We start from the raw sequence: 24,701 nt of genomic DNA on the forward strand, positions 1-24,701 counted from the left end.
GCATCCCACATTAATCACCCTGCACCAGTTGTGTCTCTAGCCCAGGCAGGCAAAACCACCCTAGGAATTGCTGTGACCACTCGAAAGCATTTGCTGCAAGTGGTGCAGCTTTGTTTGACAAAGACTGAGGAAAAAGGGCAGAGCGGTTGAGCAGCTCTCAGATTTCAATCGGAACATCCTCAGAGGGCATTAACAGCTTTTCCTCGGCCACGAAAGGTCCAGGGAACAGATCGATCCCTGTAAAGCTTAGGCTCTGCTCCCGGACATGGTTAAACTGCAGAGGATGATGGATGCATTGATGTCTGACCCTTCCACACTATTTCTTCCACATGCTTACAGTTTTTCCAGAGGAAGCATGAAGACAAGCATTTATCAGTGCTAAAAGTCCTGTTTATTATAAATTTCTGTATAAATTCCAAAATAAGCCACTTTTGTTTCCATGAGGTTGGTTTTTTTTGGTTTTTTTTTTTTTTTGTTTTTTTTGTTTTGTTTTTTTTTTTTTTGTTTTTTTTTTTTTTGTTTTTTTTAAATAAAACTAAAGGTTTACATCAGGAAAAACATTTTCAAGACTTTAAATTGGCAGATGACTCATCATTCTATAGAAAAAGAAATGCCAATGCCAAAGCACTTTTTTTACTAAGGAAACAGTAAAGAAAGTTTGTGCTCTTTGAATCATCTTTGGAAGGTAACATTGCAAGTATATATCAGAATATGTGTGTATATAAATAAATAAAAATATTAAAATTAAAGTTAAAAATATATACACACATCTCATGGCTGCCTATGAGACACTCCCCAGTGTTCCTTGATATGAGAAGGAAACTTTCTTTTAATTTCTCTCAATTTTAGATGCATTCCATGAGGCAGGGTGTGGATAGTTAGATTTTCTGAAGGTTTCAGGGAATATCAGTACCCAATACTTCATCATTTCAAAGACTTTTAGCTGTAACACTGTCAACTCTAATCCCTTTTTTCTCTAACCCTTCTGAAATGGTGGGATTTTCTTGCCATCTGAAGCCCCTTGTGATGACCTCCAAGATATTGCTGTCATATGGGTAATAAATCTTGAATTAGGAGTCCCTGCGGAAGAAATTTTCCTCTATCCCTGGAATCAGCCCTCTGGCTGCCTCTCTAGCTGTAAATGGGAATATAATTCTTGTAATTATAAAATAGCTCTCTTGACTTGGTTTCTGATGGAACATCCATGTAATTGTATGACACCACAGAATCTGAAACACTTGTTCCTGCAGGAATTGTGTTTCCAATCATAATTTTTCAAGACGGAACAGAATCCTATTTATTTTTTCCAGTGTTTTAGTTTCTTTGGTTACCTGCAATTCCTCACTGCCTCTGCCCTAACACTCTGTGTATTTTCCATTTTAGGCTCTTTCTTTCCTGCAATCAAACCCCCGGACACACTTTTTAAAATAACATTTTGGCTGGGATATTTAAACAGCTGCATCAACCCCATCATCTATCCATGCTCAAGTCAAGAGTTCAAGAAAGCATTCCATAACGTCCTGAGAGCTCAGTGCCTCCTGAGGAAGCAGCCAGCAGTGAAGCAAACACCCAGCTTCAACCTCAACCATCCTGCAGGCCAGAGCATGGAGGGTGGCAAAGGGGTGGTCCGGATCCCTGTGGGATCAGGAGAAACCTTCTACAAGATCTCCAAGTCAGACGGGGTTTGCGAGTGGAAGATCTTCTCCGCCGTGCAGGGTGTGCCCACCAAAAATGCTGTTTCCAAAGACTGCACAGCTGCTAAAGCCAAGAGCAAAGGGTTCCTGCAGGAATGCTGCTGTGCAGGCACTTCAGGGAGTCTTGTCCACGAGAACTGCAAAGTGCCAACCATCAAAATCCACTCAATCTCCCTGAGTGAGAGTGGGGAGGATGTATAACCAGCTGGGTGCGCCAGGCTGGCAGCTTGGGGACCTCATGGGATGTCACTCTTTTTATGGGGAAGAAGGAATAGGCATGATAGTTGAAAGGATCCAGGTATGAACAGGTGAAACAGGGCCAAATCTTCAGAGGAAGGATGTCTGTGAGTGCTGGGAGCATGAATGGAGCCCCTCAAAGATAGTGCATGGCTTCAGTGGATGTTATTCTGAGAGTCCAGCATCTGCCAGGTGTTTCCTTGGCATTTAAAAGCTTTATCTCTTTATTCTCCTCTTTTAAAGTTCCCACTGCTCTCATCTAGGCAATGGAGGAGAAAGTGAGAACCACAAAGACCCTGTGCTGATTTCAGCCTTGACACTCTGGCAGCTCCACCTTCAGAGCCATTTTGTGATTCCACGCCTCCCCATGAAGCCAAACCTCACCTTTGGATTTCAGTCAACTCCATTGCCAAGGAAAACTTGATCCAAGTGACTGCACTCCACCAAGTTTCAGAGACCAAGGAGAACTTTTCCTTTTTGTACAATCAGCCTCCCTTATCTCCACACCATACCAAATGAAAATTTGCATGTGTACCTGGTTTGTTCCGACGATCCATGTGCCTTGATGCAAGTCTAATAAAACTCAAAACTAGGTAAGTCCTTATCAAACAAGGCTCAAAACTCACTTGCATTTATCCTTTTGTTTTTTATCTTCTGAGTCCATCAGGAACCTGCTGAAAGGCTCAGTAATTCTTTGCTCAGGTACTCAATAGCCAGATCAGTGCCACAGTCACTGGAAAAACTACAGATCTTTCCTGTCTCCCTGCCCAGTGTTTTGCTACTTTCCTTTTCCTGACTCCTTCAAGTTGGGAAGTGACCAAGTGCTCAAAGCTTTCTGTGAGATCCTGGTACTCTAGAGTCAGGAATTTTCTCCTTGTTTTAAGCAGGGGGAGTTGAACATTTTAAAAGGCTTAAGGATGTCCATCCCCACGAGAAAGGGGAATTCCCATTCCCTTGGGAATTTAGGAGAAAAGCATTTGGAAGCATGTTATATTTTAATACAGCTAATCCAAATAAATAAATAAATGAGATAGTCAGCATCTGGAAGAAATGGTGGGAGGAATTCTCTGTACAATATTGGAAATAAGCCACTCTTGACATAACTCCTCCTGAGCCTGCCAAGGAAGAATTCAGCTCTTTGAAACAGCACAGGAGCCCCTACTCTTGTCTGTGTCAGCTGCTGTGCTGAAGATCCACTGCCTTGAAAAGGGAAACAGCTCAAGATAAGGTTCATTATCACAGGACAGAGTCTTGAAACAACACCTTGGTGGCATTGATGAGAAATCATTGTTTATTTATCTCTCACTCAGTATTAAATCCCCAATGTAAAGAGGATTTGTCTCCTGTGTCTTTTGTTTATAAATGCACAGAACACAAATCTGTTGCACGATCCCAGTTTTAGTTTAAATAAGAAATCAACCTCACACTTAAGGTTCTTCAGGCCTAGAATTTGAAGCTAAAAGTGTGGAAATACCATATAAGAAAATATTCTCATGGTACTTCAAGCCAAGAGCAGAAGGAGAAAAGCTGGAAATCTCATAAGAAAGTCACGTGAGACTCATGGCTGAGGTTTCCAGTCTCACAGGGTTCAGATATGTGGGATGTGTATTTGGACAAAACCTGAATTTTGAAACATTTTGAAAAAAACACTCCTTAAACTGAGCAAGACAGGCAAGATTTAAAGTCTTCAGTGCACACTCCTGGTGCCCAACCCTGTCTTATTCTACAATCAGGACTTGTTTTATGACCAGTAAGACCCTTTTTGCCATATCTTCTTTGGAGTTGGGAGATTTACACAGGGTTGCTGCAGTAATTTTAGATTTATTGAGGTTTCACGGTGTCAGGCAAGGAGTAGTTGTGGAGCTACACATGTAGGCTTTCACAATTGGATTCATTTAACTGCAGAGCAATTCTGATGCAGCAATATAATCTGACCCTGTAAGATGAAGATAAAAAAGTCAACCTGCTGCTGGCAGTGTCAGGATGGACATGGATGTAGCACAGTTCTCCTGCGTGGCAGAGACAGAGATTGGAACAATGAAGTGTCGATCTCACCTTCATCCTTTTTTTTTTGCCACCGAACAGATTCTAAAGAATGTCTCTGTGTGCAGTGACTCTGAAAAGCTTCTAGTCCTCAGCATCAGATGGGCCTGGTCCCAGCCACACCTCTGCTGCTGCCAGGTTTGCCAGTAACAACAAACACCAAATTTGTTTGGCTCCCTCAGAGAATTTCTGCAGGAAAACTGCCCTGTCCTTGTTTCAAGAAGGGTCATTGGCACTTGTCATTTCGGTGGATATTTGGACTGAGAAGTCTCAAAAACTATAGAAGGAGCTCTAGGAAACAGGGAAAAAAAAAAAAAAAAAGGAGTGCAGATTCAAGCAGCCCATTTTTCCCTGTTATTTAAAGTGAACTTGGCACTGGTGAAAGAGCTGCAGTCACAGAGGTTGAATGGATCTGTTTGTCTTAAAGCATGAACAGGACAAGAGGCTTTCCCAGAGGCTGGACATCGATCATCACTTGTAAAACCTTCCCAGCATAAGGATTCTGTCATGTGAAACCTTGCAGGAGCACAGAGCAGAGATCAGAGAGTGGCCAGATGGGAAGTGGGAACAGTGGAGTGCCAGGAGTTCCCCTCAAAGCCACATCCAGGATCCACACCTGACCTGGCAGTGGATGTGTCCTGCCTGAAACCTCTGAGGGATGACTGACATCTCAGCATCCTCTTGGGTCAGGGTTTTCTGTTGGGACTGACAGCCAAGATTTCCATGTTGGGTGGAGCAGTCTCTGCTGCAAAGGGTTGAGAGCTGGAGCATCACAGAGATGACTCCTAACTTGCACAGCCTGAGGTGAAGGAGATCACCAATCCCTCTTCATCCCAGGGCAGGGAAAGTCCAGTTTCCACAGTCAATTCAGATATACTATCTGATGATTTTGAGGCTTTGTGTACTTTGCCAGATTTTTCAAATCCAAAATATTTAAGTTCTGCCCACTATCCAAATAAAGGTCTTCTAATTTTTATATTCTTTATTTTTCTCTGCCAACTCCAAGGATACATTATGCATTGTGTAAAAGAATATTCTCCTTTGCCAGGCCTTAATGTACTGGAAATCCATAGCACTGAAAAGAAAAAAGATTAAGGCACGAATATTTCTTACTTCTCTACTTGGAGTAAGCAAAAATGCATTTCACAAAGGTTCTTTACAAAATTTCCCTGCCTGACTTTTTCAATTTTCTGAAAGGCAACACTGGCAGGCTGCAACATCTTATATGGATTGAAGTCAGTTAAAAAAGCTCTTACTGCTTTGCTGAAGTGGAAGTGCTCAGTTCTAGGTGTGCCTGTTGTCCTTGAGCTACTGTTGCTCATGGCTCAGTGGGGTTTTATTAGGCACTGCATTTTAAAATAAAGCTACTGAGGCACAGAGCAACTCAGTGATTCATCCAGCAAGGTTTCAGCTGTCCCAGGCTGAATCCATACTGGGTAATTAACTCCACATCCTACTCAGAGATACCTTGATCCTCTTTCCTGTCTTAATATGGTTTGGATAAGCAAGACAATGTGGAAAACAAACTCAAGGGGACAGGCTGTTGACACCAATTTTTCCTGGATGATCTCTTCTGACAGCAGAGCCAAAGAGAAAAGCCAGTTGGTCCTCAAAGTGTTGCACTCAGCTCCAGGCAAATCTGGGACCTGCACCAGTGTTATCCTTTGCCAGAAAAATCCAGCAGGTCATGAGACAGCTGCTCTCACAGCAGCATCTGCTCTCTGCCTGCCCCTCTCACACACTCAAATATTTGTGAAGGCATTTCATGTATGACAGTGCTACAAAAACCACAAGACACTGCAGAGGTAGCCTGTGGTGTTTTAAAATACAGATCTTCCCCCCAGCTTGACAGATGCAATTGAATCTCTGATTTCCCAGGAGGAGATGGAGCATTTGTCTCAAGGATTGGAGTGAAATGTCATTCCTTCTCTGCAGAGCACACTGCATATTTCTCATGCTGACAGAGAAGGAGAAAATAGCAAATGTGAGCTAAGGGGAAATGAATTACTGAGCAGGAGAGCTATGGATGGCAACCATCACGTGAGAAATAACACATCTGTCAGTCCCACAACAGGCTCAAAGCTCCACTCTATGAACATTTCTCTCTCAGAGCAACACTGGGCTCAAACCCAGGATGAGTAACAGCCTCTCCTTTATCATCATGGTAACATCAAGGTCTTTTTCAGAGTCAAAAACCTCCACATGTTAATAGTAAAAATAAACATGATTTTACAGTGCTCAACATCTCATCCGAAGAATGAGACATTCTTGAATTAATCCAAATTTATCAGGTGCCAAAATTCAGCCCTAGTAAACTGTTTTCTGAAGTAGGAAAACACAAACCTGCCTAGCATTTCAGTATATTTCCACTTTCAAAGCAAGTCCACTCAGCCAATGATGGAAAACCTCTCTGAATTTCCCTGAACACTCAATTCTTCCTGACAGTACAACTGTGGGAATTGTATACAAGCTGATTTGGGTTGGGTTTTTTTGTTTGTTTGGTTTTGGTTTTTTGCTTTTCCAGTCTTTGTTTGCAAAAAAAATGGTTTGGGGGTTTTTTTTCTCTTCTGCCTGCAGCAGCTTTTTGCCTGCATGTTGTACAAGTTTGGCTGGTTTTAAAAGATTTCTCCTGAAACAGGCACTGCATTTTCTGAATGTGGTATTCCCGTGTCATTGAATTTTCTATGTGCTGTTTTCCAGATTTATCATGTTTGAACTGTTCATGCTGGTCATTTCCCTGAACAAAATACTGAATGTATACAAAATCTTGCTAAGATGAACAAATAAATTATTGGGGGGGATGTGTACTTTGGGGTTTTTTTGTTTTTCCTCCAAATTATTCACACAGATTTGTCTTCTCCTTTTCAACAAACATTTCAGACAGAGGATCAGGTAGAGATTCTTCCCAATACTTCTGATCTTAGTTGGGTTTAGTAGGAGCAACGTGCAAAGCAAATAAAGGAATTATATTTCCACTGTAAAAAGTCGAAGTTCTTAAAAAAAAACTTTGAACAATTTCATTTGGGCCGCAGGTCCTTACTCTGCTCTTTCAGTTTGCTTACAGTAAAACATCAGGTCCCAGATGAAATCCAGCTCATTTTGCTGTATTTCTTATAAACAAACACCAGCAGAACAATCCTCATCCACCCAAGAATGTAAATGGGAAAGACAAGTGCTGAGTTATTATTTCCTGATTTATAAAGGGAGAACTGAGACACGGGGAAGGAAAAGACAGATTTCAAAAACAGCTGATGCATCAGGAACCTCAAAAGCCTTGTCTGTGGTTGCCTCTAGTGAAACCCTGGGAAATTTCATCCAGGGAAACTCTGGAGAAGACTTTAAATGAAAAAAAAAACAAACAAAAATCAAACCTCCGTTGCTCTCCTGCTTCTTCCACAGGTCTGTTCTCTTTCTGGATTAAAATGTGCATTTATCCTAAATAATTTCATGCTGCAGTAGAGTCTGGGAGCTTCAGCGAAGGCCTATGATTTGGTCTTTAATAGACACAGACCTTGCTCTAAAAAATTCCCTCCTGAACTTACAGTTGGCCACAAAACCTGTTGCAACTCTAAGGAATAACTTGGAGTGTCAGAATGCCCTTATGACCACCACATTTGCTGTCAGATAAAAGAAGAATTTTTAAATAAAAATATGCATTTTTGCTTGGCTTTGTAATTTAAATCCAGTTCAGCTAAGATTACACATCATCATCATCATCATCATCAGTCTTGGTAAGGTGGCTGTAGGTCCTTCCTTGTATTACAGGTCACCCTCTCTTGCTGCATCCTGCCAGGTGACGAGAGGAAGGAGTCACATTTTCTGGCATTTTGGATAAGGGTTCTGTTTTCCTAACAGGGTAGTGAATGTTTGACCTTATGCAAGTCACCACATTTTCAATGTCCAAACTTCCCTTCTGTGCAATGGGGGTAATTTATCCCAGCTGGCCCAGGAATGCTGAGTCTCATAAAACACCATCAATGATTTTGAAAAACTGACAGATGTCAGGGAGAAAAATAAAACATCTTGGTGTATTTGTTTAATTTCACTACAAGGTCATGAATTAATCCAATTCTGCTTGTGCATTTTGCCATTGATTTACCTCTTTCTGGCTCCTCTGATTTCTTTGATACTTTGCCCACCCATAAGCAGCTGGTGATGATGGCACTGCTTAATTTCCATGAAGCAGATTCTGCTCTCAAGTCTACTGGATTTTTAAGGGTTTTTTCATCAAGATTCAGACCTCAAGAGAAATTCTATGACAGTTATAATCATGATCCCTACACGATAAAAATCTTATCTTTTGTTTTGCTAATCGAGCTGGAGGCAAAGGTCAACACAGTAGGGAGTTTTATTGAGATTCAATACATCAACACAAGTGACTCTGTGTGGCAATTACAGGAGAAGTAAACAACCAGTTTTTCATTCAGCTGCTTATTGGCCTAATGCTGTTGAGGTTTTTGAGGTAAATTTCTGTTGAAACTGGATTTGTTTAAACCCACTGGTTCATATAATGAATTAGCAGCCAATTACCAGATCCTGAATTTTATCAGAAGCTGTAGAAATGTCAGAGTAGCTGTGGAAAAATGTTGTTGTTGTTTTTTTTTCTCCCTGATATCAACATTAACACCAAGATTCCCCAGTTTTGGTCTGGGAATGCAGCTGATCTTTTGTATGAAACGAATGGATTTGGAGCAGCTTCATGGACAGGCCACCAGTGATGTGGCACGGCTAGTTTGCTTTCTCACTACAATGATCAGCTCCATCAGGGACGGATTCCAGATACAATTAGAAATGCTCCTATAATATAATAATCCATCTCCCAAAGCAAGGAGAACCTGCATAATTTGCATCAGGGAGATGGGTAAGAAATTCTGCATAAATATTTCCAAGTATTTAATTGAAATTGTGAAAAGAGAGGTAAAAAAATAAGGAGTGGGATTTAATTTCAGCTGAGGATGGTTCCAAAATACACTTCCATACCACATCTTTTATCTTTTACAGTTTGTTATAACTGAAGTGCTCTGTTATGTTTTCAGAGGAACACAGTATATGATGGATAGAAGTTTTCTGGGTATGTTTTCTTCTTCTTTGGCATTTTCTTCCTGACAAAATAGAGAAAGGGAAAAAAAAACCAGGAAAAAAATTAAATGCCTCCCATAACGAAAAGAATGAAGGGCTAATTCTGTTTCCCCTCAACTCAATTAAAAATATGTATTGAAATAGATCCAGCATTCCTTATCCATATTGAGCAGTCAGTCACAGGAGTTTGCTGTGGAATTACCTCTGGCTCCTCAACATGAAGCTGGAGAATTCCGCATTAGCAAACACAATCTCAAAAAAACAATTACCAGCAATTAGGAAACCATTTCAGTGGTAAAGCAGAAAGAGTGAAGCCAACTCAGCATCACATTATCCTTTGCATGCACACCCAGAGCCCATCTAAGCTTTAGCCCAGAGTCCCTGTTCAGTGTCTGAAGGCATTTGCATAGCTGGGACTGGAAAAACAGGGGGCAAAAATACAGCCTTCGAGCAGTTGATCCAAAGGGTTATTTTAGAAAAGGGAGTTCTGTAAGAGATTTATTTTCACACAGAAAAACCTACCCTGAACTTGTTGACTAAATGGGTACACCTGATCCTGCACGTTCCTAACATGTTCTTTCACTCCTTCAAAGCAAAGGGAAGATAATGTTGGAGGGCTTCATTAAATATCTCATTTGTTGATGGTTTTCTCCCCATGGACAACCTTAATCTCACATTTGCCCGTGGCTCTGCATTTTTCCCTCCTTCCCAACAACAAAGCCTGATTTTCCTCTCCTTTCCTGGTGGAGCTGGACGAGGTTGTGGAAAGGGGAGGTTTCTGCAGCTGCATCCCTTCTGAGTGACAAGTTCTCCATTTCTCCACTGGGTGACACCCAGGAGACAGCACTTTCACATCTCAGTATTCTTCCTCAGGCTTTAACTCCAGAAAAATGGGTTTCCCTAGGAAAGCAACAGGGCTAGACAGGCTTAATTCTACATAATACTGCTAATATTAGTCCTGAGCTGTAGTAGGAAAGGGGAGCAGACTGTCAGTCAGTAACAACCCACTGCTGAGCCCATCTCCTGCCCAGTTTTCCTGTTAAACCATCGCAGGAGCAATAATTTAGAGGAGTGAAGTATATTTGGGCACAATTACAGATTCTCTGGCTAGTGCAGTATTTCCCTCCCATCAAATACCCCTAAAATACTCCTGAGCTTTTCATGAGATCCTCAGTAGTGAAAACTGGCGCAATTCCACTTCCACTCAATGAAACCCACAGCAGTATTTCAGCCCCTTTAGGCCTGTGTTATATTAAAAGGATTTGATTTGCTGGTTGAGAGCTTTGTATCACTAAAAAGCCTTTTTTTTATCAACATCCACAATTTCACCGTGATGTTTGGTGTTGACACAAAGCTGAAGAGCTGCTACCTGCTCCTTCCCTGGACTTTTTTCCCCCCGTTCCAGCTGCAGAGATAGAGGCAGATGGCAGCAAGCAAAGCCTCCTTGACAAGTGGGTTCTTTGCCACCACTCCCTCCCTCCAGTTGTGATGCTTCTTTATCATCAACTCACTGCTGGAAATCACTCTGAGCTACTTTGAGGTGAAACTAGTATTTATTAATGACTCAAGGAAGAGTATTGGTGTTTATTGACCCTCTGCCACTTAAACCAAGAATCCCCTCTGTTGGCAGCTCCCATGACTTATCCTTGAAAGAGGCTGAACTCCAGCTCAGGGACTCCAAAATGCTGCTTCTGTTTCAGGTATGTTCTGAGTTTCCCCTGAGAGCCATAAAAATCTCCAACTAATGGTGCTTTATCCGGAGCTGTGGTGCAGGAGGGGGCATGAGGGAGGAGCACTGCCAGGGTTTAAAAGCATTTCTTTCCTTGAGCACTTGGAAAATGGAGGACAAACTTAATTATTGTTAAAGCCCGGGATCACTAATTAAACCCCCAAAAGCAAAAGACACCAAACCCCTGCTAATATTTTTTTTAATTTAGTTTTAATTCTAAAAATTAGAGAAAATCAGTTGTTTTGGAAAACAGAACTTATTGCACTGGCTTTTTATAGTTTGAGGATGCCCAGTCCAGCAGTATCCTATCCCTGAACTCCAAGGGGATTGTGTAAAAGGGATCCCAGGGGCAGCTGTTCCCCTTAGGAGAACAGGTATTCCCAAAAGGGATGTCCTGGTGTGCAGGGAGAGCACAGCCAGCTCTGCAATGAGCAGCCTATCCTTAACACTTACAAACCCCCAAGATTTTGTTTGTATTCAAGCTTTGAAGTTCTCACACTCATTGTGGACTTTTTAACATGAGGTGGATTTTTTATAAAAACCTGTCTTTTCCTCACGTATTTAATTATCCAGTGCGTCAGCTGACCTGCAAGAAACATGGTTTTCTCAAAAATCCTGAAAGAGATCCATTTCAGAGATGAATGGGGTCTAGTTGGGGGTTATTATTAGTATTAAAATTACTGTTACTATTATTATTACTATTGTAACACCACTAGTGTGGTGTTACCTCCCAACATTAACCATTCTGTGATTCTGTGATCATTATCATTATTATTGCTATTATTCTTCTTCCTATTCCCTTGGCCTTACATTTCTCTACACTCCTAGAAAACTGACTCTTTTCTGCTTTTAGTGTTACTCTGTCAGACCCCCATCACAGAATAATCACAGAGAAAAAGAACTTTTCATTCTGTTTTCTTTTAGTACTTAGTTCAGGCACTGCTGCCTAGTGGCCTGCACTGAGGCAGCTGAATTTGGCCGCCAAATTCAAAGTGTTTCTGCTGTTTTTCTTATTTTATAAACCATTACTGTTTATGTACTTCAAAAAGACCTTTTGCTGCTACCAGGTATCACAAAACACAAAGGCGAGAAGCTAAAATTTTTGTTCGCTGCTGTTTCCTTTATGGAAAACAATATTTCAAGTATGTTCAGTAAAACAAGCAGCTTGTCTGGGCTCAGGCTGGTGAAGCAGAAGTGGATTTGGAGTACTCACCACAGGAAGAATTTCCTCACAAGGTACACACAGAGAACTCGTGCCAGTTCAAACAGGATAAATTCACATCACCAAAAAGTCTGTGCATTCCCATCAACTGCCTGAGGAGTTGTGTGAGAATTTATAGTGTGTATGAGAAATTACAGAGAATCTGCACAGCCAAACCCCTGCCAATGCAGAGGGAAAGGAACATGTACTTATTTATGAGCCCTGAGCCCAGACCCATAAATTGCCTCCTCTTTTTGCCAAAAGCACAGGTTCCACGGGGCTGTTAGCAAGCTATTTTCAGGCACTTCCATGCCTTACAGTCTGTTGGTATATCCAAGGAACATTTGATTGGGAATTCAGCTGCCTGATTCTGAATGCATGACACATTCCCCAAAGAGAGGCAGTTAAATTAAATTACAAGGCTTGGCTGGGATGTTGTTTAATTTGTGACATGCCTGCTTTTTCTACACAGGAAATATCTGAATACAAATCTCATCTCAAGCTATATTTCTATATGGATCTGGACATATTGCAAGGCTTCTGATGATTCCTGAGAATGATATACCCCTAGTGCTGCAAAGAGATGATGCCTAAACACCCCACAATCCCCGTTCTCCTCCCTGGGGATATTCATTTTGCTGAAAGCCAGGTATAAAAATACAATTCAAGGTCTATGGAGACAGGTGGCAAACAGCAAATGGGCCAGTCCACATGTACTGTATCCCCTGGAATGTCCTGGGCAGTTTTGCCATCTCATGGTGGTCTGGAAGCAAAGCTGGGGCAAGAGGATCTGGGAGGAGAAAGTGGCACTACAGGAACTCAGGAAAATGGGGAAGAAGTCAGAGAAGGCAGGGAATTTCCTGTTGAAAGCGAAGGGAGACGACCCATTCTTTGATCAGCATCGAACTCCGATTTATTGATCCAAAAGGCACGTTTTTATAACCGTGTTAATTAAGCTCATACATATTGCAAACCCGAGCTCACCATAGGCCACAGATCAAACACTAACCCCTCCTTTTGTTTTCAATACCTGTGGTTTGTTTATTGAAACCAAGATTTGTGTTCTCACCCTGATATGAAGGGTTCTCAAAACCTCCATGTCTGTTCCCAAAACAGCCAAGGACAGAATATTTACCTGTTATGAGAAGACTGCCTGAGAACTTAGCTGTTTACAGAAACAGGCTGTGAGAATTTGCTCCTCACAGCTGCCTTTTACTTTTCCATCAGCTGTATATGATTATGGCATGTCTGAACAAAACTCTATAAGCCATTTCTGAGCAAAATTCTCCAACAATTTCCCTCACCAGTTTACCCTCCCATTTTACCCTGATTCCATTTTACACCAGGATGTTGCTCCATGTACTGCACAACCAATTTATGCCTGGCAGTGAACTTTTAGGATTTTATTTCTGATCCCACTGCTGCTGAGCAATGGCTGCACCCAGGGAGGAAAATCTCCCTTCCTGCAAGGGATGTGCAGGCTGGTCCAGGCATCCATGACCTCATCCCAAACAGGAACATGGAGTGTTGGCTCTGCAAAGAGGTCACAGCAGCTTGGGAGATGCCAGAGCAGCGGTAGGGAGGGAGCAGGTTTGGAGAGCTTCAGTCTCAGAAACACCAGCAGAAAATGCTTGAAATTAACTGAGGAGACCGAGGAAATTTTGAGACTGACACAGAAAACGAGCCCTTCCCATGAAACTCTGATTACTGCAGTGAGTTTATAGTGTATCTTCTTCTCACTGTTTTATACAACCAAGGTTCTGCAATTGTTTTAGGATTAATTTTGTTTATTCAAACAGTGGAAATTCTTTTGAGGGAGAGGAAGATTATCTTTGGAGAGACTTTTCAGTGGGGTCCAAACTCAGTCGCTGTGAAGGGATAATGCGTGCATGTGGAAATCAGGAAAGCAAAATGAAGCTGGGATTGTTTTCCTGCTCTCCCTTCTAGTTATTCTTAACCTAAGGGATATTAGCACTTCTTATGAAAGGGAATAACAGTCTGGTCTAAATTTAGAAGAGAGAACTCCTGGGTAAATGGTAAGGCTGGAATGATGCAAAGACAAAGGAATCAAGCCACAGAGGGGAAAAGTCATTTGAAAAACCCCCTGAAATATTTTTTTTAAGATGATCAAAGTAAAAGAATCTGCCTCTTTGGGATCTGTTTTGGTGACACGACTCAGCACCTTCCAGCAAGCTGAGACCAGCTCAGGACAAGCAGCAAACCACAGCAATGGGATTTCTATTCTCTTTGCGGCAACTCAGACGTCTTTAAAAAAACACAATATTTTTAACTTCTTGCTTCATTTTTTTAAAAGTCCATGTTAGAAAGGCAAATTAGAAATGAGAGGTATTTTGTGTATTGGGGAGAGCAAAACAGATTGCCAAGAGCCATGACAAATTCTTCATCTTGTCATTGTTTCACACTGGCCAAATGCTAGGCACCCATGAAAGTAATTTGCTTACCTTAGTTTATCATAGTTGGGCAGAGAAGAGGGAAAAAAATTAACAAAGGGCTCACGAGTTGAGATAAGGACTTCGACTCTAAGGTCCAAATTTAAAGCTATAAGGTAAATTTATTATTAACAGAGTCAGAGGAGGATAATCCTATTGATCCCATTGTTCCCACTGATACCACTGATCCCATCCCATCCCATCCCATTGATGACATTGATGCCATCCCATACCATCCACCCCATCCCATTGATCCCAATGTAAAATGAGCCTTTAAAACACTTCCCTCTGCCCCTCCCAGCCCCTCCCTCTTTCCCATGGACAGTGCAGGGAGACAGGGTGTGGGAGTTTTGGTCAGTTCATCACTCAGGATCTTCTTTTGTTTGCTCAGAGAGAGGAGTCTTGTCTCTGCTGTGCCATGGGATCCCTCCAATGGGCAAACAGTCTTCCCAAAACTGCTGTGGTGTGGGTGCCTAGTCCATGGGGTGCAGTCCTCTAAAGATAGGCTGCTGTAGTTTGAAAGCAAGGGTTCTCTTTCTCTATATCTGGAAGTAAGGGCCCTCTCTTTCTACCTCTGGAAGCAGGGGCCCTCTCTCTCTCTATTCGCATCTCCCACTCGATCACAGCTTTTTCTAGTATCTATCTGCTCCAGTGTGAGCACTTTTCCCATGGGCTGCAAGTGGTTCTCTGCATTCCCCATGAACTTCATTCATTATGGGGGGAAGTTTGTTTCATTATAGTCCTCACCACAGCTTGCAGAGGAATCTCATTCTGATGCTTGGAGCATCTCCTCCCCCTCTTTTTCTACTGACCTTGGGGCCACTATATTGTTTTCCCTCACATGTTCACACTTCCTCCTCTGACTAGAAGAAAAATTGCTGCTTGTAGGTGCAAGTTCCACTAATGCAAAAATTCTTGCAAGATCTCGCAGTATTGAGTGGTTGATCTCATGTAGGTTTGTGTCAGTGTCCTAGAGTGACTTTATGATGCTTGTATCCCCATTCATGTGTTCTGTTTGTGCTGGATATCATGTTCTGTGCCTTCAAGCCTGGCTCTGAAGAGCGAATGTTTTGTTTTGGTTTTGCTATCAGCTGCTCCCCCACGGCTGGTGGGACACAGAGACAGGGCAGTACATAATGTGGCTTTGGCTTTTGGCTTTGCCTTTTGCTTTGCTCTTGCTTCTGCTTTGCTCCTGCTTTGCTCTTGCTTTTTGCTTCTGTTCATTAGTTAGTTTAGCTTAGCAGTCTGAATTTCTCCCTGGACTGTTTTTCTTTCCCTTTCTTGGAATCACTCAAACCTGCTCTGAATTGGGACCTGGGAAACACCAAGAGTTTGCACCTTGTGGCTGCAGCAGCTGCCCCAGCACCAGAGGGACTGAGAACAGAGTGACCACCCCTGAGAGAGACTCTCTGACTTTTTCATCTTTTTCAGAGTGGTGAAAGAGTGGTGTCATCGGGTATTGTTCATTTTGTGTGCTGGGGGGTGCTGTGCCTGTTAAATAAACAGGTTCTTTCCACTTGTCTCCAAGGAATCCTTCCTGTCCCAGTTGGGGGTAGAGGCTGTGTGGGTTTGCTTTCTGGAGGGCCCCCTTTGGAGGTTTTCTCCCAGATTTGCCCTTAACCATGATGCTGGCACTGTCTAATGCGTCTCTCCATAAGGGCGCTGGGAAGGAGAAGCTGCCCTGCCCTCCTGCCACCCTGCCCTTCTGCCACTCTGCCCTTCTGCCCGTGGCATGGCTGGCTAGGGGCAGCCAGGCAGGCAAGGCTTGCTACAGGCTGCACTGAGGTGGAGGTGGCTGCAGTGGCTCCAGGGATGTCGCTGGCAGTGATGCCTCACCACCCCCAGAAAAAAACCCATGCACTGTTTTGGTTTTCTTCTTAAATATGTTATCCCAGAGGCATTACCAACCTCTTTAATTGGCTCAGTAGCATGTCCATCTTCAGAGCCATCAGAGACTGATTCTGTTGGACACGATGGAAACTTTGAAGTTCTCAGAAAAGCCACCTCTTTTGCCCTCACCCCCTACCAAAAACCAGTCTGTGCCAAATTAACATAATCTCCAAAAGACTTTTAAGGAAACTAGATGAGTGTCTAAAGAATATGACAGTTCAGGCTCAAAATCTTGGACCTGGGGTCAGAACAAATCAGGGAATTAACCAAAGAACCATAAATTATTAAAAAACACTAAACGTTTAGAAATCCAAATGCCTTTGACAGCTACAAAACTGGAAATATTTTTCTCCTTTCAAAGTGCACAAAGCACACATAATTTTTTTCCAGGCAGATATTTCATTATTTGAGGCTTTTTCTTCTAATGAGAAGAAGCATTTTGTCACCGCAGACCCCAAGCTGGGTAATAATTATCATTGACTCCATGATGGCAGAAGGCTGATCAATTGCTTTATTATCTATCTCATACTATATTCTATATTTATTAAGAAGATTGTAACCCTTACAGACAGTCCAATACAGTTTTGACCTAATTGGTCAATCAATCCAAACAGAGAGTTGCTGCCACAGCATTTTGTATTTCTTTTTATCCTTAAACCACAGCTTATTCCAGAGAGAAGTGCAGCAACCAGCAGCAACAGGACTGGACGTGCCCTGACAACTCATTACTGGTCCCTGATTAATTAAATCTCTTTAGAGAAGGAAGGCAACACAAGAAGGGAGCTTTCCTGGGAAATCTCCCTGTGCCTTCAGCCTGACACTTCCATCCATGCTGCCTTCACTGAAGGTTCTCCAGTCGAAATCCTGTCTGTGCCATGTTATCTCAGTTCATTCTCATCTCCAAGCCAGAAAGGAAGAACTTCCCTTTTTCTCCCAGGGCTTTGGATTTTCTCCTTTTTTTGGATGTCAGACTGGTCATTGTCACATCCTTCCCCCATGAATGCTTGTCTCTGGGAATACTTTCACCCTGCATAAAGCCAGGGGTAATTGATTTCCCTCCCAAAGCACACACAGACCTGTGGCATATGCAGTTCATCTGATTTCTAAACTCATGGGACAGGCCTGAAGGCAGGAGGTTTTTCTCAAAATAGGAATTTCCCCTCTCCCATGATGGTGGGGAGCAAACTGCCCTTCCAAACTGGTATATGTCCCAATATTATCTGCTCAGATGTTCCTCAGCTTTTTCCCAAGCAAAGGTGTCCAAGCAAAGTGGGTTTAGTGCAAGTTTTGGCAGCCCTAAAGACTGAAATAATCTTGACATAGAACTGAGGGTGCTCAGGGTAACATGTGTTTTTTTCAGTTTTATGCAAAAAAAAGGTTCTGGTGTTTTCAGTGGGAATGGTGTGTCCAGGGTCATGTCCATCATTCTTTCTGCAGGTCTTTGGGGCTGGAGCTGGCAGGCAAACAGGGCAGGGGGTGGGATTTGGCCAGAGGAGCTCCGGCTGCTCCATCCCTGGAACTGTCCAAGGCCAGGTTGGATGGACTTAGACTTTGGTCTGGTGGAGGATGTTGCTGTCCATGGCAGGGATGAGCTTTAAGGTCCTTTCCAACACAAACCATTCCATGATTCTGTGATCAGGAGAGGGGCTTTGGGATTTCAACACTAAGGCTCCATCCTTTTCCACTTTGCAGGCAGGGAGCTGCTTCCATGCCTGAAACCCAGCACAAGCCAACACATTCCACTAAATTATGTCCTAAAGCTGTCATGCAGGCACTTGCCTTTGGATGGGAGCTTTAATGAGCTTTGCCAGCCCCATTACAGCACCAGGCTGACACAGCTCTTCACAGAAGATTTAAAACAAAAATTGCAGGGGTTTGGATTATGTCTCCTCTGTTGCCGTGGTTGGTTCATAACACGTTGGGTATTTAGAAAATAAATTTATTATAAATAAAAAGGCCCATTTCATAGCCAAGTGACAGGTTACAGCAAAACCCAAAGTGTATAAATGCCAGGGGCTTTTTGCAGTTTATAAAACCTTGTTTCTAAGTTTATATAAAACATCTTACTGGCTTTGCTTTGTGGTTTTTAAAGAACTCTAGGACCCAATCCAAAGAGCACTGAAATGGATGGAAATCCTCTCATTGGTATAAGTAGTTTGGGTGAGCGTCTTTTCAGTCCAGGATGGATGCACAGGGAGATGTCTCCAGCTGGGGATGAAGGACTCTTGCCCTCTGGTGGCTGTTGTGAAATTTAGTATCAGGAAAAACTGCTCTAGGGCTGGATTAGGAAAAAAATCCCACCAGCCAACCTCAGTGTGCGGGGAAGGTGAGCCTGCAGTGACAGAGGACGTGTCTGGTAGCACTGGAGAAGCTGCCCTGGAGCAAAAAAGGCAAGAACTTTTTTTTTTTTTTTTTTCCCTACTTTTCCCTCTGTGTTTTTTTTCCCTACTTTCCCTCTGTGTTGACCCGTTCAGTTACACAAAGTGGGAGATTTTTCTGGGCTGCACTGATGAATCCTCTATTATTCACCAGCTCAAAAGACCCTGCACAACACAACTCTGCAGCACCACAAAAATGATGTTTAATAAGGACTGATTGCCTGGAGATCCCAAAAACCAGAAAATGTCTGTGGAGGAGCTGGGTTCCTCCTGGGTTTGCTGGTTAGAGTGAAGAGAGCTTCTGTACTCCTTGATTTTTTAACTCTGGTGAAAGCCAGAGCAATTTGGCCATCAAAGACACAGTCTGTGTTGTTGAAATCACCACCAGAGTGTGAGAAGGGAGGTGAAAAGAGATCTTTTCATTTTCAGTTTCTTTTAAGACTATGAGTTTTTAAAGTTTCAACTGATTTATATTATATTTATTTCTAATATTTATTTTATGCACTATACAGTGTATATAAAATATATAGATGTGTTGAAATGTAATATATTTAAATATATTTAGATTTAATATATTTAACTATAATATATTTAAATACCATATATATTTAACTATAATACATATTACATTAAAATAAAGTATTTTAAATAATTTTAAAATTAATAACTCAACCTGGCCACTTCTGTAAAAGATAATAAAAAAACCTGAATTTTAACACTGGTTCTGTGAGGGACAGGTGGTGTCTCGGGCAAGGCACTCTGTGTTTACCATTCCTATGGGTATTCCAGGTGCAAAATCCTCATGGCAGGTGCTCTTCCTTAACCCAGATTTCCTGCTGGGAAAGGAGGACAGGGATTCCATCCTATTTTGCTGCTGTTAGGGTACCTGAGCCCAGCACCCTCTCTTGCTCTTAGGAGCTGAACAGGTGCCTTGCAGCCCCTATCCTTTTGAGGCTCTTGGCTCTTCAGCTCTGTTTATCCCCTGGATTTTTCTTCCCCATCCTTCTCCACATGAATTTCAGTCAGAGGCACCAGCTGCACAGAAGGTCCCATTTCCAGAGACCCCGACATCCAGAGGTGATGGACATGATTTACCCAGATGCAGCATTATCATCATTCTCCATCAGAACCTGTCGTACCATGGCAGTGGCCAGGCTGGGGCTGTAAATCCTAAAAAAAGCCAGCTAGGTGTCCTGGGGTGACTTTATGATGTTTGGATCTCCATTTGTGTGTTTAGCTCAGGAATAAGTTCTGCACCTTTAAGGCTGGTTCTGAGAGCCAAGCGGGGGAGAGCAGAGGTGCACGGTTTGTTATTAGAAACTGCACTCACTCCTCCACATTCCAGCTCCTGGATTGCACTGTCTGCAGCACACACAGACGGCGGGACAGAGTTCTCCTTTGCTTGTAGTTAGTTTTTAGATAGCTACGGCAGAGAAGTTCCCTGGACTGTGGTTTCACTTTTAATTGGAGCTGTTTAAACCTGCTCAGGCCTGAACACCAGCGGAGCGCCGGCAGCTCGCTCCTGTGGCCCAGCGGGCCGGGCCTGGGCCGCGGCGAGAGACTGAGGGAGCTGAGCTACAGCCCGCGGAGGGACCTCGTGAGTTTGTCATCTCTTCGCAGTGGCCAGAGGTTTTATTGTTTGATAGTGTTCATTTTTTTTTTTTGTGCTGGTAAATGCTTTGCCTGTTAAATAAACAGGGCTTTTTCCCGCTTTTCTCCAAGGAAATATTTTTCCCGATCGAGCTGGGGGAGGGGCCAGTTGAATCTGTTTCCTAGAGGAGCCCCTTAGGAGATTTCTCCCAAATTTACCCTAAACCTGGGGCTGTGAATCCTCATCCAGGCTCATCTTTCTTTACACAGAACAATAAATACCTGTTGGGGTCACATTTCTACTCTGTCAATTCATCATTTTTAGCCATGGCCATGTTTATACACAAGCTGAGACCCCTCCAAGCCAACAAGGCCGTGCCATTTGTTGCTTTGGCTGAGGCAGGTGTGGCCAAAATTTTAAGCTTTAATTTTTTGGGGTGGCCAAATATTTAAGCTTTACGAGAAGCTGTGTGTTCACACGTGCACAGAGACCCACGCAGCACCCACCATCGGAGTCCTCCTGGACTTGGCTGGTTTGTGCCTCTTGAACCAACACTCTGTGACAAAGACAGTCCCTCTGTACTTCTGGTTGTTCTACAGTTATTTTTTGGGATGCCAGGAAAAAACTTTCCCCTCCATGTCATGGTTTTGCTTGTCTTCAACCTTCTGTTCTTCTTAAAAGCCTGAGCCAGAAACATCCCCTCTCTCCAGCATCTTCAAAAAAACCAATCCGTCATTCAGGGGAGAAAAAGAACCTGGCCATGGGTTTTCTCCACAGGCCCATCGTGGTTTGTGTTTCATTTCAGGTACAAAACTACAAAACCCAGCCAGTCAGTGGATTGAGAGGTGTCTTGGGGGGATATTCAAGGGGATCAGTTCTGGCCTTAGTTTGAGAGTCTCTCTGCAGCACTGGTTTGTGCCTGTTGTGGAAAACTCCCTTGCAGAATGGCAGCCTTGTCCCTTCCTTGATTTCTACCCAAGGTTCCCACGCAGTACAGGCTGAGGAACCAGATAACTAAAATTAAATTTGAACACAAAGGAGGGAGATTATGACCCTTGGAGTAATTTATGAGGCACACTTACAGCTGATCTCAGTAGGGGTTCACATTGTCCTCCACCATCTGACATAATTTGGCTGTTGAGTGGCACCTGCAAAAAATAAAATAAATATCCCAACCCCCAAAAAACCTTCTTCAAGACCCCATTTTTGAGTAATAATCCTGAAAACTCAGAATTTCTGTCAGGAAGTCCTCAGACTTGAGCAGTTCCTGTTCTGCTCCAAGAACTTATGGCTTAAATGAAGAAGGGCTTGATTAAAACTCTCGTTGCAGTAAATCAAGAGTAGCTCAGGGAAAAGAGGTTCCTACGTTCCCCCTCTCAGAAAAACTTTGTTGCTGGCATTGGTTGAGGATTTTTGCCAGAAAAACACACGTGAATAAAATACTCACTGGGGTGCTGAGTCCCATCCATCACAAGCTGGAATATTTTTATTCACGTGCCTCCAATGTTATTTTGGGAGAGATTGATGAATTCAGGTGCTGTAAAAATAGTCTGCTGCAAACAAACAGATCCCTCCCTGGCACACTGGAAGGAGGAAGGATGTCACCTGCAGGGACACAACCTTGGGAGCACTGGGAGGGTGAGGAGGGCCTGGGATGGAATTCCCAGAGCAGCTGTGGCTGCCCCTGGATCCCTGGAAGTGTCCAAGGCCGGGTTGGATGGGGTTTGAAGCATCCTGGGGTAGTGGAAGGTGTCCCTAAAGAGGAGGGAGGTTGGAAAATTGATGGTGATCCCTCCAAGCCTCTCGTGCTAGAAGGGCTCATCCCCATGCCTGATTTGTGAGAGTTTTTTCATTCTGTTTCTTACACTATAAAATTCCCAGGAGATTTTAAAATGACTGCTAAACCCTGGTCACATCCCCCACGGGGTCCCCCCTGCACCCAAGCAGTGAGGCTGCTCTGAGTTGTCAGAGGAAAAGACAAAATAAAACTGGATTAAAGCACACGTGTGGGATATTATTTCATTACACCACTGGCCCAGAGCCTGGGAAACCTTGATTCTACCACCAGCCAGGCTTCAGGGAGGGCAGGGAATCAGAGGGGAGGAAACCACAGCAGTTTCTGAAGAGCTTTGGTCAATCCCTGGATAATTTTGGTCTCAGCCATGCTCTGTCCCTGGGACGATTTCCCTTAACCAAGGGGCAATGTGGCCTGGAAAGGGAGGGCAATTTACACCCCATGATGTGCCTGCTCTTTCAGGTATCACCCAAAACAAGTCATTCCTGGGAATTGCCAGGAACTCGGAGCTGGGAGCCTGAGTGCTGTCCAGAGCTGTGACAGTTCAATGTCACTCAGTCCTGGACCAGGTCCCTGTTGCTGTTTGAGTTGGCACCTGGCCTGTCCTCCCTGTTTCAGAAACACCCAGGTGACATCCACCTCCTCTCTCTACCTCTCCCATTGTACATTTGTTTTTGTCCTGCAGGAAAAAAAAAAACATGGGAATATTTATAAACAAACCAGGATGTTTTCCTACTTGCTTGATGTTAAGGGAGAGGGGTGCAGCTGCTTTCACCTTGCTTGGACTGTTTTGTAAAACAATCTTGCAAGAGTCTGTATAAAATCCTGTGGGGGTGGCTCTGATGGGGACAATCACTTGTAAAACTTGCTGCAGAATTCTGTGTGTAAATTAAAAAATGCTGTGATAAATAGCATCCCCTACTATACTTACGGCCAGACTTGATGGAGGGTTGAGGCACAGAGGGTGAAAGAGGTTATTTCAGATGTGCATGAACCAGCATTTGTCAAATCCAGGATGATGGGAAATATGGCGGATTTTGGTGTTGAAAAGCATCATACAGAAATGCCAAGGCCTCGATGCTTTGGGAAGGAAGTGGTGTGAACAGGAGGGCAAACGAGAGTCTCAGAAAAGGAACAAAACTCGATTTAAACACGGGTATCTGGTGCCCTCCTGTGGAAATGAGAGGAGCAAATACCGGGTGAATTATTCTCTGCTCTGAAGCCAGGTTGGGAGAGCTGGGGGTGTTCATCTGAAGATGAGAAGGATACAGGGAGACCTCAGAGCCCCTTGCAGTGCCTGAAGAGGCTCCAGGAGAGATGGAGAGGGACTTAGGACAAGACATGGAGAGAAAGGACACAGGGAAGGGCTTCCCACTGCCAGAGGGCAGGGTTAGGTGGGATTTTAGGAAGAAATTGTTCCCTGTGGGGATGGTGAGGGGCGAGGACGGATTTCCCAGAGACGCCGTGGCTGCCCCTGGATCACTGGAAGTGTCCGAGGCCAGGTTTGAGCAATCTGGGATAGCGGTAGGTGTCCTGGCCCATGGCAGAGGGTGGGATTGGGTGAGTGCCTCACTTGGAGTATTGTATCCAGTTCTGGGCCCCTCACTTTAGGAGGGACATCGAGTTACTTGAGCGTGTCCAGAGGAGGGCAACGAGACTGGTGAGGGGCTTGGAGCACAAGCCGTGTGAGGAACGACTGAGGGAGCTGGGGTTGTTCAGCCTGGAGAAAAGGAGACTCAGGGGCGACCTCATCGCTCTCTACAACTTCCTGAAGGGTGGCTGTGCTGAGCTGGGGTCGGGCTCTCCTGAAGGGTGGCTGTGCTGAGCTGGGGGTCGGGCTCTCCTGAAGGGTGCCTGTGCTGAGCTGGGGTTGGGCTCTCCTGAAGGGTGCCTGTGCTGAGCTGGGGTCGGTCTCTCCTGAAGGGTGCCTGTGCTGAGCTGGGGTCGGTCTCTTTCTCCGGGTGACAACGGATAGAACAAGAGGACACAGTCTCGAGCTGCGTCAAGCGAGATGTAAGTTAGAATTAAGAAGGAAATACTTCACAGAAAGAGTGGTCACATACTGGAATAATTTACCCAGTGAGGTGGTAGAGGCATCATCCCTTGAAGAATTCAAAAAAAAGACTGGATGTGGCACTTGCTGCCATGATCTAGTTGAACAGTTAGAACATCGGCTGGACTAGATGATCTTATAGGTCTCTTCCAGTCTTGAAATTCTGTGATTCTGTGAGTGTTGAGGGTCCTTCCAACCCAAACCCAGTCCATGATTCCCTGATATCAGTTGTTCTCATCATTCCATGGAACACAGCCCCAGGAGGCGGGGAAAGGATGGCTCCAGAGATGAGCCTCCAGGTTCCAAGAGATCCTAGAGAACAGCCCCACACATCTCAGGGGGATCTTCCCTTTATTGTGGGAATGCAGAACAAGAACTGATGGTGAGAGATGCAAAGCAGGCCAGTTCAGATCAAAAGCAGACAAAAATGAACCATGAAGATGATTAATCCGTGGAATAAACTACCAAAGGAATTTCCTACCATTTGAGGCTTCTCAAGTCAACACTGGAAGGCACTCGCCAAGTTTTAGTAGTTAATGGTCAAAAAATGCTTGTGGAAAG

The 24,701-nt window shown here is 43.7% G+C and overlaps 1 protein-coding gene across 2 annotated transcripts in view; it reads left to right on the forward strand.

Moving 5' to 3' along the window:
• The window catches only part of ADRA1A (adrenoceptor alpha 1A), a 30,050-nt gene extending 14,101 nt beyond the window's left edge, over positions 1-15,949 (forward strand). Inside the window, exons 3-4 of one of the 2 annotated variants that reach the window (XR_010030401.1) lie at positions 1,384-2,524; positions 12,456-15,949. Coding sequence is in view for 1 of the 2 variants with exons in the window: in XM_063175248.1 (XP_063031318.1) it covers positions 1,384-1,895 (512 nt within the window). In the remaining variant the exon portion in view is untranslated. Of the gene's footprint in view, positions 1-1,383; positions 6,782-12,455 lie in introns of those variants that run through there. The other variant, XM_063175248.1, reaches the window with a different exon arrangement.
• Positions 15,950-24,701: the final 8,752 nt, after the last annotated feature.

The sequence above is a fragment of the Melospiza melodia genome, chromosome 23, assembly GCF_035770615.1.
Source record: "Melospiza melodia melodia isolate bMelMel2 chromosome 23, bMelMel2.pri, whole genome shotgun sequence".
Classification (NCBI taxonomy): Eukaryota; Metazoa; Chordata; class Aves; order Passeriformes; family Passerellidae; genus Melospiza; species Melospiza melodia.